The 17,427-nt window shown below is 36.5% G+C and overlaps 1 protein-coding gene across 1 annotated transcript; it reads right to left on the bottom strand.

Moving 5' to 3' along the window:
* Positions 1-6,148: 6,148 nt before the first annotated feature.
* LOC132724402 (uncharacterized) lies at positions 6,149-12,071 on the bottom strand. Its single transcript, XM_060709256.1, has 2 exons — positions 10,470-12,071; positions 6,149-8,864 (listed from the first exon to the last, which is right to left on the bottom strand). Exon 2 carries the CDS (start codon positions 8,725-8,727, stop codon positions 6,433-6,435), a length of 2,295 nt encoding a protein of 764 aa, XP_060565239.1. The 5' UTR covers positions 8,728-8,864; positions 10,470-12,071; the 3' UTR covers positions 6,149-6,432.
* Positions 12,072-17,427: the final 5,356 nt, after the last annotated feature.

The raw sequence follows: 17,427 nt of genomic DNA, 5'->3' as shown, positions 1-17,427 counted from the left end.
AAAGGCATTTGCCTTAGTACAGTCATTTGAATAAATGGGAAACATCTATATTCAACACAAAGAATTGCACATCAAAAAAGTTCATCACACAGACCATTCAATTGCACTTTATCTAGATCACATAATTTCAAAATGTGTGTACATTGTAATTGGAAATGAGCTTTATATTACTGAACTGCCAAATTATTTTGAGTGTGATTAATTATATGAGTCTGTCTTTCCTAAATTGCACCATATGAATGAAAGAACAAGAACTGAATGAAATTGATAACTTTGTGGCAAAATAAGCAGTCTTCACGAAAATCTTTAAAACGCACAGGACATTAGGTCCAGTTAAATGTCAAATCTTACTGGACCTTGTGGTTTTTAGCCGGACCAAATACATAGATAGGTAATAAATTGATGGGAACAGGAAAACACTTTATCATGCTACCCTTGATAATTTTGAAAGAAGCATAATATGTCTTGTATTCTGGGCCATATGTTGACAGCTTTGAAAAATCTATAAGGACCAAATGTTCAGGCAAAATTGACTAGAATTGAACATGAACAACGCAATTTGCTTCAAACAAATCACCTTCACACAAAATATTTACTTAACTCAATATTCACAAAATCATAGCTAAATAATGACCATAATAACAATGGTTTAATTTCTGTAACTGTACGGTGCGGTACGGAAAATATCGAAGAAAAAAATGGCGGCCTCCATTACTCGATCAATACAATTTAGACATCTCTCGCTGTGTTTTGAACATTTAGGACAGAATTGATGGGTTTCATTTGCAAAAAAGGCAAAAAGATCAATCTTTTAGAGAACCCTGCTTCATTATTTTGATGAATTTTTCTTATAATATTTTTTCATGACAAAAAATCTACTGGTCCGTCGGACCACCAACCTTGCCATAATCACCGGACCGATGCTAAATTTAGTGGCCTCGGGCCTCGGACTGGCGTTAATTTCAAAGACTGAATAAGCAATTTCTCCTACAAAGATACGGAAAGAATAAATAAGTATGAGGGAAAGAATTAATTTTTCAAAGTCTATGTAACCCATGCAGTACTTTACAATGTTGTTTTGATATTATGCAGATTTAAATAAAAGAGTTGTGAGTAAACAAATTGTGCATTAATTTTTGACAACTATTTATACATGTTTTTAATTAAGATTGTGTTACAACAGCTTCATAATGATCATTTTCAAATATGATATGATACAAATGGACCACTTCAGAATTTTGGATAAAATGAACAAACATTAAATTCAAGATATCTGGAGTTGGCAAAGCAGTGTCAAAATATTCCAGAATAAGTGGACTCTTATGGTTATGATTTAAGTTTCAGGACAATGATATGGTAGTGTTTTTGCTGTTAACTGTCAACATGATTATCAACAACTGCTTTGATTATGAAATAGCAATGTTACTGACATAGTCAAAGTAACTTTTAGTTTAAACGAAACCATTTCAATGTCATCAATTTTGAGTTGGCAAATCATGGCCAAATCATTTTTGACAATGTTCAAAACATGGTCGACTTTGAGTTATATTTATAGGGTTACAAGTTATAAGTATGTTTAGTACAAAAGATAAAAATAATTAGGAATTTCAGTGAAAAAATAGGGCATTTTTAGGAATTCCCTTCGAATTTTTCACTTTTTTAGGAATTTTAGGGATGCTGGACAGCCTGCATTAGCTTTAAACCACAGCATCAGCGGAAAGATACAGCAATGCATGACCATCATCTGAATGGTCAACTGAAATAAATGTGACATACTGATGCACTGCTTTTCATGGTGACCATGCAGTTGGCTATGTGGAGCACAGCAGCCTTGAGCATAGTAATGTGATGCTGATGCAGGCATTCACATTCTCTTACCTGTAAAATACAAAAGGCCAAAAGCAGTACCAAAATTTAAATCTCTTTGAATTCCTCGGCAATATACTTTTTAAAAAAATATAGGAAAAATATTCAAAATATAGGAGAATATAGGAAAAATAGGAGGTTTTTTAAAATATAGGATTCAGACCCAAAATATAGGAGTTTTATAGGAATATAGGAATTGGTTGACAGCCTGAGTAGGGCATTTCAAGTAAAAAGTAGGGAAAAGTAGGGGTCAAACAAAAAAAGTAGGGAAAAGTAGGAAAAGAAGGAAAAGTAGGGCCCGCTTGAAAGCCTGCTTATGGTTTCAGAGGAGATGTCGTTTGAAAAGTGTGAACGGACAACGGACGACGTACGACGGACGACAGACGAAGAGTGATCCTAATAGCTCATTTGTGTGTATTTGCGTTTATTTGTACTCGCCACCGGTTGCCCATATGGGCGAGCCCTCCAGAAGAGTATTAGTCATTTTATATTTCGGAGGATAGTGCAATTACAGATCAGAAAGATGCCCCAATTCCAGAAGCTTCTCCTGGTTCTTTAGCGTGCCAAGTGTTTAAGCACCCATACACGGGACCTCGATTTAAAGTCTCATCCGAAAGACTGATTAGTAATTTTAGTTGGCCAGCCCGGGAATCGAACCCACAATGTCGAGATTACAAGTCTCGCGCTCTAACCTATTGAGCTATGCGGGCTGGCTTCCTAATAGCTCACCCTGATCCCAGGGCTTTTATTTGAACAAACTTGGTAGACACCCATTAGAACATGTTTCATGCCAAATATCTTAGCTCTAGCTCTTTGGGTTCTTTAAAAGAAGATTTTTAAAGTTTTTACTATATGCATATAGGGAAAATCAATGACCCCCCCGGGGCGGGGCCAATTTTGACCCCAGGGCTTTTATTTGAACAAACTTGGTAGACACTCACTAGAATATGTTTCATGCTAAATATCTAAGCTCTAGCTCTTATGGTTTTTTAAAAGAAGATATTTAAAGTTTTTTCTTTCGGTTCCCATGGCAACCAGAGTTCTGCATGGAATTAAATTCTTTGAACAATTTTTAAAGGTGACCACCAAAGGAACATTCCTGTGAAGTTTGGATGAAATTGGCTTAGTGGTTTATGAGGAGATGTCATTTAAAGTAAAAGTTTACGGACGGACGACGGACGGACGCCGGACGAAAAGCGATCACAAAAGCTCACCCTGTCACTTTGTGACAGATGAGCTAAAAAGTATGGAAATATTAAAAGTGGATTTTTTTTATTAACCCATTACTTCATATACACGCCTTTTAACGCCTTTTTCACCCCCCCCCCCTTTTGTTGTCTCCAATGATAAAAAAATGCCTTATTTAGGCCCCAAACACTTGTTTTTGTTTGAGAAATGTTGTTAAAAAAAGTGACCTCTTTTTCGGCGCGGCCCCCCAACCAAAAGATACATCAGGGGGTTGCCAGAAGGGGGATGTGCCCCCTTCTGTTTGGGGGGGTTTGAAGGGGGGCGGAGTCCACCTCATCGCCAAGAAAATTTTGGACTTGCTAGAGGCTGTAAATGACCCCAGATTGATCATAAGGTACCGTGTAACCAACGCTGAAAAGCATTTGACTCTATCTCAATCCATTGAGAAGTTGCAGCACTTTGAAATCAATTTTGATGGAAAAAATCAACGCAAAATAGTGATTTTTGGCAATTTTGAGATGTCCCCTCGTTGCCATGGTAACAGAAAATTTAAGCCTGAGCATGTTGTTGCAAGGGCAATGGTCCAGTCAACATTTGTGCCAAGTTTGATTAGTGTTGAAGCAGTTTTTATAGTATTATAGCAATTTGAACTTGTAACGGGAGACTTTTCAATGAAAACAGCCATTTTTCACAAAATGCTCATGAAGCAATGGGTTAATGAAAAAAATAAAAAAATCTACAAAACAACAATTTTTCTTCAAATTTATATGACAGACCATGTTTAAACATGAAAAAACGCGATTAAGGGTAATTTCAAGTATTTTCATCATTTTCTGTTAACCCATTACTTCATATACACGCCTTTTAACGCCTTTTTCACCCCCCCCCCTTTTGTTGTCTCCAATGATAAAAAAATGCCTTATTTAGGCCCCAAACACTTGTTTTTGTTTGAGAAATGCTGTTAAAAAAAGTGACCTCTTTTTCGGCGCGGCCCCCCAACCAAAAGATACATCAGGGGGTTGCCAGAAGGGGGATGTGCCCCCTTCTGTTTGGGGGGGTTTGAAGGGGGGCGGAGTCCACCTCATCGCCAAGAAAATTTTGGACTTGCTAGAGGCTGTAAATGACCCCAGATTGATCATAAGGTACCGTGTAACCAACGCTGAAAAGCATTTGACTCTATCTCAATCCATTGAGAAGTTGCAGCACTTTGAAATCAATTTTGATGGAAAAAATCAACGCAAAATAGTGATTTTTGGCAATTTTGAGATGTCCCCTCGTTGCCATGGTAACAGAAAATTTAAGCCTGAGCATGTTGTTGCAAGGGCAATGTTCCAGTCAACATTTGTGCCAAGTTTGATTAGTGTTGAAGCAGTTTTTATAGTATTATAGCAATTTGAACTTGTAACGGGAGACTTTTCAATGAAAACAGCCATTTTTCACAAAATGCTCATGAAGCAATGGGTTAATGAAAAAAATAAAAAAATCTACAAAACAACAATTTTTCTTCAAATTTATATGACAGACCATGTTTAAACATGAAAAAAACGCGATTAAGGTAATTTCAAGTATTTTCATCATTTTCTGTTAACCCATTACTTCATATACACGCCTTTTAACGCCTTTTTCACCCCCCCCCCCCTTTTTGTTGTCTCCAATGATAAAAAAATGCCTTATTTAGGCCCCAAACACTTGTTTTTGTTTGAGAAATGCTGTTAAAAAAAGTGACCTCTTTTTCGGCGCGGCCCCCCAACCAAAAGATACATCAGGGGGTTGCCAGAAGGGGGATGTGCCCCCTTCTGTTTGGGGGGGTTTGAAGGGGGGCGGAGTCCACCTCATCGCCAAGAAAATTTTGGACTTGCTAGAGGCTGTAAATGACCCCAGATTGATCATAAGGTACCGTGTAACCAACGCTGAAAAGCATTTGACTCTATCTCAATCCATTGAGAAGTTGCAGCACTTTGAAATCAATTTTGATGGAAAAAATCAACGCAAAATAGTGATTTTTGGCAATTTTGAGATGTCCCCTCGTTGCCATGGTAACAGAAAATTTAAGCCTGAGCATGTTGTTGCAAGGGCAATGGTCCAGTCAACATTTGTGCCAAGTTTGATTAGTGTTGAAGCAGTTTTTATAGTATTATAGCAATTTGAACTTGTAACGGGAGACTTTTCAATGAAAACAGCCATTTTTCACAAAATGCTCATGAAGCAATGGGTTAATGAAAAAAATAAAAAAATCTACAAAACAACAATTTTTCTTCAAATTTATATGACAGACCATGTTTAAACATGAAAAAACGCGATTAAGGGTAATTTCAAGTATTTTCATCATTTTCTGTTAACCCATTACTTCATATACACGCCTTTTAACGCCTTTTTCACCCCCCCCCCTTTTGTTGTCTCCAATGATAAAAAAATGCCTTATTTAGGCCCCAAACACTTGTTTTTGTTTGAGAAATGCTGTTAAAAAAGTGACTCTTTTTCGGCGCGGCCCCCAACCAAAAGATACATCAGGGGTTGGCAGAAGGGGGATGTGCCCCCTTCTGTTTGGGGGGTTTGAAGGGGGCGGAGTCCCCTCATCGCCAAGAAAATTTTGGACTTGCTAGAGGCTGTAAATGACCCCAGATTGATCATAAGGTACCGTGTAACCAACGCTGAAAAGCATTTGACTCTATCTCAATCCATTGAGAAGTTGCAGCACTTTGAAATCAATTTTGATGGAAAAAATCAACGCAAAATAGTGATTTTTGGCAATTTTGAGATGTCCCCTCGTTGCCATGGTAACAGAAAATTTAAGCCTGAGCATGTTGTTGCAAGGGCAATGGTCCAGTCAACATTTGTGCCAAGTTTGATTAGTGTTGAAGCAGTTTTTATAGTATTATAGCAATTTGAACTTGTAACGGGAGACTTTTCAATGAAAACAGCCATTTTTCACAAAATGCTCATGAAGCAATGGGTTAAATAAAGTTGTTTTTTTTAAATTTAATTAAAAGAAAATCTTAAAATCTAATTAGAATAATCTTTTTCAATACTAAGGTGTGTAAAATGAAATAATATAAAAGATAAATAATTCAATATAAACCTCTTACCTGTTAAATATTTCCAAATCCTAATTCCAAGTTATCCATAAAGTTCCGGTGGAAAAAAAAAACTTCCTCGAATTATTTCTCCTCTTAAAATTGTTTTATTTATTTATAAACAACTGTCACTTAATTAAACTTTAAACTGATATGTTTGTAAATTAAATGACCAAACTATACAGTACATATATAACATAGAAGAAATCGTCATTTTGTTTTTTGAGTGTCCATTTTTAAATTTTTTTCATTTAAAATTATTAAAGTAATTTCTTCAGTTTATTGTACAATGTTTTTCCTTTGTTTATTCTTTACTCGGTTTTATTGTTTTGAACTCAAACTCCTGCCAGGAGTCGTTGTCTCGTATCACATGAAAAATTTGAGATCTCCGAATATTTTCTCTAACACGGTCATATTCTGTTCTCTGTGTAATGTGGTCCATCTTAACTGTAACTGACTGCGGCAGATTTTTCAGCACGATAATAAAGTTCTGTAAACTTTCTGCAGACATTTCTGTTCTCCACAACTCCACACGTTCAATATTCAACATGTCACGTGACAGTAACAATGAACTTTCATCTAGATTGATGTCCGACAACGAAACATCAACTAATGACGGTGTTGATGTATTTAATTGTAGCCTCCCAGGTAAATACTCCAAGTCTAACTTTGATAGAGTTGAATGTTGAGACAAGTCCAAGTTCAAGTTCAATCTCTTACAATCATGGCGGCCATGTTCTTTACAGTATAACCTGTTCAATGTTAACTTTTTCATTGATCTTTGACCAGAGATAAAATTGAGAAATGTTTCCAGTATTTTGTGAGGTAACGTGAACTCGCCAATATATAAATATTGCATGTTTTGTACTCGCGCTAAATTTTCACTCAGATTTCCATCATTTGTCAATTTACACCGCGACAAATATACGTCCTGTAAACTGGGAAATAATATCCTGTTTATCTTAGCCTCCTCCTCCCTGTAACCCTCATAGTTAAGTTTCTGTATATGACTGAGATCTGTGAGAGAGAATAAATCTATAATTTCACGTAAACTGCTGGAAATATATCTCATGTTTATATAAAGTGACTTTATGTTGGTTTTATTTTGTTTTAACAAACGTTGTAACTGCTTACTGTGCTTGGTGTCCTCGTTAATGAAGAAATCTTGTAAACATAATTGAATATTTTCACTTTCAGGCATTTCTTGTAAACACGACATGAACATTTCCTGTATGTTATACAATGGATTATTGTACACCATGTTTCCGCCACCTGTACTAGTTCTATAGTTGCGTGTAATCTCGTCTTCATTTATCACAGACATCAAATCATTTGATATTTCACACATCAAGTCAGCATTCATTCCACTCATAAATTCACAAATTTTTGACATGTCCAGAATATCTCGAACATTTCTACATTTCTCTTGAACAGTTTTCCAAGCATCACTTTGAGAACTTATAAAAATGGCGGCAAAGAATTCTTGAAATGTTTTGTGGGAAAACGATACTTTACTGAACTTTTTTGTTAGTGTTTTAGATGTACTTTCTGACAACATTCCTGAGCGCATGGTGAATTTCATCTCGTCTGGTGTGAGATATTTTCTAGCAACTGATCCGTCAAATACTAGTGTGTTTTCTTTTGTTTCATTGAATAGTGTATTATAAGCTAATTTTCCTAAACACAACAGACGTGGAAAGTGTTTAGAACAGTTATCATATTCAGCAAAGCATTTTGGGATTTCACTGGAAGAAAGTTCCTGCCATTGTTGAAGCTCACCATAGATTTGACTTGATCTCGATAAAAGAAGCTCGACTATTTCCAAATAGAAATCAACTATTGAATTCCCTATTTGAATACCATTGCACCATAAACAAGTTGTATATATTAAAAGTAGAGGTACAAAAGCAAGCTTGGAGTTTTGCATCTGACTGATTGTTTCCATCAACTGTATGGTGTCACAATGTAATGCATCCTTATCTCGGTAAGACTTCAATGTTTGTAATATCCTACTAATAAGTTTGACTGCTGAGCCATAACTTAGTTGTGCAAGTTCTACCTTTTCTCCTACATGAACAAAATTTGGTTCCAAAAGTTCTAATTTCCAGGGCCGCGAGGTTGTCAGTACTGTACACTTTTCCTGGTCATCGAGAAATGATGGTCTGTGGGGGATCAATCTGGGCAATTTGTTACATTCCTTGTCAGGATGAGTCCATTCATCTAATCCATCAAGTATTACTAGGCATTTCTCATTTTCCAAAATTTTAAGCAGGACATCTATAGAAATTGTTTCTTCTAGTCCCAATCTTGAAACAATTTTTTGAAATATAAGGTCATCTATACAGCATAAATTGTCCGCATCTCTCAATAACACTAGGAACAAGAAATCAAATTCTCGCATACAGTCTATGTCATCCTTGAAAAAAAATTTAATCATGTCTTCATCTGGGCAATGAGCTTGACACCACACGTTAGCCAGATACTTTGAAAATGCAGTTTTTCCAAGTCCAGCATCAGCAAGTACATAAATTTCTTGATTTTGCCTTTTTCCAAAAATCTCCGATAATGATTTAACGGGTAAGTTTTCAGCATTTCTCATCTGTGTTGCAATTCTCAAGCTCAGTTCCGGTCTGATATAGAAAGAAGCAAATGTAGTGTCTTTCTCTTGAAAAAGAGGCAACAGGAAAATACGACTGTGTCTTGCCTTGTAGAATTCACACAGACCATCTTTTAACTCTGAAACATATAATAACAAGAATGTGTTTGCTAACCACAAAAGGTGCAGATATTTGTAACCATTTTTCAACAAGAAAAGAAATATGACAAAAATAGCCATGTTTTCAATGACCAAGTATTGATACAAGAAGAATTAGGAATGAACTAGAACTGCCACTGTCATGGCGTGAATATTCCGGCATACCACTTTGTCAGAACCAAAAGTGGCCATTTAGAGCTCAAGGACAACGTCCCTGCAAAATCTGAGGTAACTTAATGCTGGTGCATTGTTAAGTTATGTATTCTACATGCTTCAAATGTGAAAAAGTCAAAATCAATTCACTGCGGACAGGCATTCTTAAGCATTTGAGTAGACAAGCTGATCATAGTAAATATCCCTGTGACCTTGACCTTTGACACAGTCACCTAAAAATCAAAAGGGGTCATCTACTAGTCATAAAAAACCTCAATACCAAATATGAAGACTGTTGACCAAAGCATTCTTAACATTTTCCCTCATATAGATGTGTTTCGACGGTTTTTTGTTCCCCCCCCCCATTTGTGCTATTCTGATTGACTCTGTTTTAAATTAACATTCACATTCAACAACCTTTTCATCTTTCTAATGCTTTAACAGAAAAATCTTCATAACAATGTCTGTTGGGAAAAAAAATACAAGATACTACAAGATACACTATCTCAATTATATCCCAACAAAGAAAGTCTATGTAACCTTGCAATAAAAAAAAACCCTTTAACCCCCAAAACAGAGACCGATTTTCAACTCTAGACCATAATTTGAATATACTTTGTAGAAACCAACAAGCTAATGCCTTGTGAGAAATATCTAAGCTCTAGCCCTTTCCATTTTGAAGTATAAGAACTTTTAAGCTTTTTTTTTTAGTTGCCATAGCAACCAGAGTTTAGCATGGAATGGCATTCTTTGAACAATCTTGACAGAGCTTTATGCAAACAGTATTCCTGCCAAATTTCATTAATATTGGCCAAGTGGTATTAAAGAAGTTGTTGTTTGAATAAAATGTGGACGGACGCCGGACAACGGACCCATTTGATTAGCCATCCTTGTTTGTTTGTTTGTTTCATTTAAGCCTTTTTCCAACAGTATTTCAGTCATATAGGCACAATCCTAAAATAGTTATGATCCAGGTTCAAGTTTGCAGACGACAATGGCGCCAGGACTGTAACAATACTTCTAAATAAAAATGAACAAAGGGTAACCTTCAAAATAAGGCAAAGCAGAGTTAAGAATCTTGTGCACTGCATTACCCAATGAGATCTATCTACTTACAAAGTTTCATTTTGATACCTTTTGTTGTTTCAGAGTTATTTCCTGGACAAGAAAAGCGGACGGACATACTGACAAAGCGGCAAACTAAATGCGCACCCTTCAGGGAGCATAAAAATATGTACATGACCATCTTTGATACCTTAGTCAAATTAGAAGCTTAAGTGTGTCATTTACATTCCCGTAAGGAATGGCCATTCAAGTATGCAGCCACTTTATGTCCTGCCCCTCAATATCAGACTTTGTATTTAGAGTTTATTTTCAAGGCCAAATTTAGCTTGATTTTCTAGATGTATAAAATTAGAGCAATATTTTCTTACCTGCTTTGCGCCTTTGATATATTTCCTCCTGTGTCTGTACAAACACATCTTTGTTACTTTCACCTGCTTTAAATTAGAAACACGTGAAAAAAAATCTGTGTATATTGGGATTCTTCTCCCAAGATTTGCTCTTAATCTAATTATTGTACAATTTTTAATCATTATCAACTGAGGAATTGTACAATACCCTCCATTTAAAACAACCTAGGTATTATCATTTAAAGAGGAACATTTTACAGTTTGATAGATAAAATATTATAATGTGTCAAACAGAAATCTCTTGCAAAAGATGCAGAGTAGCCAAACATTATACAGTCGAACTTCGTTCGCTCGAACTCGGAGGGTCTGTGAAAATTTGTTCGAGAGATCGGTAGTTCGAGCCAACCGAGGTTGAACTATTATTACATAGAACATGTCTAAAGGTTTTCCAGCTTACATAGGTCAAATGATAAATACTTCAATATAATTGTTGTTAGAACATCTGTTTGTCGAATACGTCATATTAAGAAATATTATCCTATTGAAAACAATATTAACGGTACACTGTGTTAATCTATATTCATGTATATTGTAATTGGTTGAGTTCGATTGGGCGATCATTATCCAAACTGTGAACAATGTTCAAAATATATTTATATTTTATTATGGAATTAATTTTATTTTAAACAATGAATTAATTAAATATAAACAAGCAAATTCGTTGAATTTATATCCCCCGCCGAGTACTGGTTATTATTAACACAACAACTGAAGACATAAGGCTTTATTTATATATTAATCATGGCATAAACAGTAATATTCTTTGAACTTGATAAATATTCAGGGAAATAACAGAGCCATAACTTTGTGTAAAATAGTAAAATCTGGAAATGCCAATGAGATGTATGCATACTACATAACTAATCAAGGGCCATAAATCTGAGTTATAAGTATCTGACTGAAACAAGGCGACTATATGCACATCTCCTCTTAGTATCCCATAAAGTTTCATTGAATTCCAGCCGGTGGTAGCAGAGAAGTAGCGAGGAAACAAATATTTTTCTATATGGATACTGCATAACTAATCAAGGGCCATAACTCTGAGTTAAAGTGTCTGACCGGAACAAGCCGAGATATGCTCATCTCCTCTTGGTATTGAAGGTTTCCATAAAGTTTTGTTGAATTCCAGCCAGTAGTTGCAGAGAAGTAGTGGGGAAACGATTTTTACTCTATATGCATACTACATAACTAATCAAGGGTCATAACTCTGAGTTAAAGGGTCTGACCCGAACAAGCCTACGATATGCGCATCTCCTCTTGATATTGATGATTCCTATAAAGTTTCGTTGAATTCCAGCCAGTAGTTGCAGAGAAAACTACTCCGGAAATGATTTTTACTCCATATGCATATTGCATAACTAATCAAGGGCCATAACTCTGAGTTAAAGTGTCTGACCGGAACAAGCCGATGATATGCGCATCTCCTCTTGGTATTGAAGGTTCCCATAAAGTTTTGTTGAATTCCAGCCAGTAGTTGCAGAGAAGTAGTGCGGAAACGATTTTTACTCTATATGCATACTGCATAACTAATCAAGGGCCATAACTCTGAGTTAAAGAGTCTGACCGGAACAAGGCCACGAAATGCGCATCTCCTCTTGATATTGATGATTCCCATAAAGTTTCGTTGAATTCCAGGCAGTAGTTGCAGAGAACTAGTCCAGAAACGATTTTTACTCTACATGCATACTGCATAACTAATAAAGATCCATAACTCTGAGTTAAGGGTCTGACCGGAACAAGCTGACGAAATGCACATCTCCTCTTGGTATTGATGATTCCCATAAAGTTTCATTGAATTCCAGCCAGTAGTTGCAGAGAAGTAGCGCGGAAACGATTTTTACTCAATATGCATACTACATAACTAATCAAGGGCAATAACTCTGAGTTTAAGTGTCTGACCGGAACAAGCCGACGATATGCGCATCTCCTCTTGATATTGATGATTCCCATAAAGTTTCGTTGAATTTCAGCCAGTGTTGCAGAGAACTACTCCGGAAACGAAATTCGGACGGACGGACGGACAACGCCAAAACTATATCCCACTCCCGATTCCATCGGCGGGGGATAAAAAAACATTTTACAGCAACATATATTTGTAGTCATTTACTAAAATAAACACGTACAAATATCATTCTATCAATAGATTACACTGACAATTCACGATACAGGAACCTCGGTTGTAATTAAAGCCGTCCTGGCAAACGTCATTTATTTATTGACTTTTGCGCATTTCAGGAGTTGTTTTCTTTTTATCGTTACTAAAGACGGCAAATATACAATTTTATCATTGCAAACAAATCGGTTACAACACCTTTTATTTTGTATCAATTAACCTTAATTGCCTTTGTCACGATCACGAGGTGTTAAAAACATGTGTCACCGACTGTCAATTATTTAGAACATGTCGACCCGCAACTTTTGTTGTCTGTTTGTGTTCGACCGAAAAGGTGTGATTTACACTATATTTCTGCCGAAGGGACCAGAGATCATGTTCGAGAGTTCGAGCGATGGGTGTTCGAGCGATCCGAGGTAGAACAATATATATTATATAGGAATTTTGCCGGGACTGGACGATGAGTTCGAGCGAAAGGAGGTATTCGAGCGATCCGAGTTCGAGCGAACGAAGTTTAACTGTATTATAATTTTCTTTTAATCAATTCAGAGGATATAAAATGAAATATGATTTTGAACAAAATTGCATTTGTAAAACTGGAAATGTGTCCATAGGACACGGATGCCCCACCATTTCACTGTTTTGTCAATTAACTCTTGATGAAGAATTTTTGGGTCAAGTGGATACAAGTTGAAAATTGCAAATCAAGTACGAAAACTCTACAAATATTGAACAAAAGCTATCCCACCATATAGGAGCGCATGTAAACAAGATGTTTATAAAACATGTATGGCCCCTATCGGTAGCTAATAAGAAGGGATGTCATCTAGAGCTGAAATGGTCATCCAAATATCAGAATCAAACATCCGGATACATCCGGATGTTCAGATTGTTGTTATATTCTTAGTTTTTCTTTTTCCTTTTTAATTGAATGTTACTTATTAAAAATTGTTCGTTATTGACTTAATTTTTTCTATATAGAATATGACTGTTATCGATAAATTTAGTGCATATGGTACTTACGATTTCAAATGAAACAAGGGTGCCATAGTTACAAAATACGCCCGTTTACGAAAGCTTTAGATGGAGATGGGGGCATTATGGATAAGTGTTATCTAGCAAGCAAGTTTTTATTCTTGGCACTGTGTTGTTAAATGAACCTTAAAACAAATCAGTAGGGAAGATATGCACAGGATGTGTGACCTTGACCTTGGTCGCAGGGACCTGAATTTTATGCACGGCACTCAGCCTCACAATGATGAACATTTGTGCCAAATTATATTGAAATCCCTCTATGCATGTAGAAGTTTTGCTTCAGACAAGTGTTTTTCTATGAGCTCTAACTGTGACATTCACCTTTGACCTAGAGACTTGGTTCATGTGCAGGGCACTACGTCTCATGGTGGTGAACAATTCTATAAAGTAACATTAAAATTCCTCCATGCATGTAGAAAATATGCTCCGGACAACATCTGGATATTTAATCATCTCCAGTGACCTTGACCTTGCAAATATTAACCTAAATTAAATGTGTCACACCTGTAGTCATGATAGTAACCATTTGTGCTACAATCCATCAATAAATGATGACTAAATGGTCCCTATACACATCTTCAAATTTTTATCTGAACTTTGACCTCTATGTGTAACATTGACTTTGGTTGCAGGGATCTGAATTTTGCGTGCGACACTCAGCCTCACAATTGTGAACATTTGTGCCAAGTTATATTGAAATCCCCCTATGAATGTAGAAGTTTTGCTCCGGACAAGCGTTTTTCAATGAGCTCTAAGTGTGACCTTGACCTTTGACCTGGAGACCTGGATCATGCATGGAGCAATACATATCATGGTTGTGAACATTTCCATAAAGTATTATAAAAATTCTTCCATACATGTAGGAGATATGCTCCAGGCAAAATCTGGATATTTCACCATCTTTAGTGACCTTGACCTTGCATATATTGACCTAAAGTACATGTGTCACAGCCGTAGTCATGATAATGACCATTTGTGTTACAATCCCTCAATAAATGATGATTAAATCGTCCCTATACACATTTTCATATTTTTATCTAAACTTTGACCTCTATGTGTGACCTTGACCTTGGCTGCAAGGACCTGAATTTTGTGCGCGAAACTCCGCCTCACAATGGTGAACATTTGTGCCAAGTTATATTGAAATCCCTCTATGCATGTGGAAGTTTTGCTCCGGACAAGCATTTTTCAATGAGCTCTAAGTGTGACCTTGACCTTTGACCTAGAGACCTAGTTCATGTGCGTGACATGGCTTCTCATAATGGTGAACATTTCTATGAAATTTCATTAAAATCCCTCCATGCATGTAGGAGATATGCTCCGGACAAAATCTGGATATTTCATCATCTTTAGTGACCTTGACCTTGTATATATTGACCTAAATTATATGTATCACAGCCATAGTCTTGATAATGACCATTTGTGTTACAATCCCTCAATAAATGATGACTAAATGGTCCATATACATATCTTCATATTTTTATCTGAACTTTGACCTCTATGTGTGACCTTGACCTTGGCCGCAAGGACCTGAATCTTGCGCGCGACACTCCGCCTCACAATGGTGAACATTTGTGCCAAGTAATATTGAAATCCCTCTATACATGTGGAAGTTTTGCTCCGGACAAGCATTTTTCAATGAGCTCCAAGTGTGACCTTGACCTTTGACCTAGAGACCTGGTTCATGTGCGCGACACTGCTCCTCATAGTGGTGAACATTTCTATGAAGTTTCATTAAAATCCCTCCATACATGTAGGAGAGCTGAACTGATATTTACTTGAAAATTAAAAAATAATTAAATTTCTATGAGAAAGTATTTACATTTGATAAGGTAATTACTGTATGATCTTTATGAACAAATACCAAGTCTACAGAACACCATAGTTATCACAGTTAAGAATCTTGACCAATGAATGAAACATGTGTAAATAAATGTTACATTCTTTAGAACATACTCAAGTCCAAGAAAGAGGATTATTTTATGCCCTTTGATTAAATTCTATTTTTAGAATTGAAAGTGAAAGTAGATCAAGGGGAGTAATTGTGTAAGTCATTTATGAACAAAGTAATAACTTTGTTGTCGCCCTTTGATTAAATTCTATTTACAAAATCTGGATATTTCATCATCTTTAGTGACCTTGACCTTGTATATATTGACCTAAATTATATGTATCACAGCCATAGTCTTGATAATGACCATTTGTGTTACAATCCCTCAATAAATGATGACTAAATGGTCCATATACACATCTTCATATTTTTATCTGAACTTTGACCTCTATGTGTGACCTTGACCTTGGCCGCAAGGACCTGAATCTTGCAAGCGACACTCCGCCTCACAATGGTGAACATTTGTGCCAAGTAATATTGAAATCCCTCTATACATGTGGAAGTTTTGCTCCGGACAAGCATTTTTCAATGAGCTCTAAGTGTGACCTTGACCTTTGACCTAGAGACCTGGTTCATGTGCGCGACACTGCTCCTCATAGTGGTGAACATTTCTATGAAGTTTCATTAAAATCCTTCCATACATGAAGGAGATATGCTCCGGACAAAATTGGACGCCGCCCGCCCGACCGCCAGGGGCGTTCCCATAATACGTCCCGTTTTTCAAACGGGCGTATAAAAATAATAGCCGAATTAAATATTGAAATTTGGACATAAACAAGAGCTGTAGGTAGGACAGCAACGCTCGACTATTCTTAGTGCTTGATAGTAAAAAAAAAATGCTTGATAAATTTACCTCCTCCTGTTTACAGGTTGGGGTCATGATGGTGAACAAGTGTGCAAAGTTTCAAAGCCATATGTCAATGGACTTTGAAAAAATTTGAACTATTACAAAAACTTTAACTTAAATTCTAAGTCGAAAAAGGGGCATAATTCTGTCAAAATGCTTGATAGAGTTACCTCCTCCTGTCTACAGGTTGGGGTCATGATGGTGAACAAGTGTGCAAAGTTTCAAAGCCATATGTCAATGGACTTTGAAAATATTTGAACTATTACAAATCCTTTAACGTAAATTCTAAGTTGAACAAGAGCTGTCGGTAGGACAGCAACACTCGACTATTCTGAGTGCTTGATAGTAAAAAACAAGGGTGCCATAGTCACAAAATACGCCTGTTTACGAAAGCTTTAGATGGAGATGGGGGCATTATGGATAAGTGTTATCTAGCAAGCAAGTTTTTATCCTTGGCACTGTGTTGTTAAATGAACCTTAAAACAAATCAGTAGGGAAGATATGCACAGGATGTGTGACCTTGACCTTGGTCGCAGGGACCTGAATTTTATGCACGGCACTCAGCCTCACAATGATGAACATTTGTGCCAAATTATATTGAAATCCCTCTATGCATGTAGAAGTTTTGCTTCAGACAAGCGTTTTGCTATGAGCTCTAACTGTGACCTTCACCTTTGACCTAGAGACTTGGTTCATGTGCAGGGCACTACGTCTCATGGTGGTGAACAATTCTATAAAGTAACATTAAAATTCCTCCATGCATGTAGAAAATATGCTCCGGACAACATCTGGATATTTAATCATCTCCAGTGACCTTGACCTTGCAAATATTAACCTAAATTAAATGTGTCACACCTGTAGTCATAATAGTTACCATTTGTGCTACAATCCATCAATAAATGATGACTAAATGGTCCCTATACACATCTTCAAGTTTTATCTGAACTTTGACCTCTATGTGTAACATTGACTTTGGTCGCAGGGATCTGAATTTTGCGTGCGACACTCAGCCTCACAATGGTGAACATTTGTG

The sequence above is a fragment of the Ruditapes philippinarum genome, unplaced genomic scaffold (assembly GCF_026571515.1).
Source record: "Ruditapes philippinarum isolate M1 unplaced genomic scaffold, ASM2657151v2 ctg1049_1_1_1_1, whole genome shotgun sequence".
NCBI lineage: Eukaryota > Metazoa > Mollusca > Bivalvia > Venerida > Veneridae > Ruditapes > Ruditapes philippinarum.
Note: the sequence above shows the minus strand (reverse complement) of the source record. Positions and strands in the feature narration are given on the sequence as shown.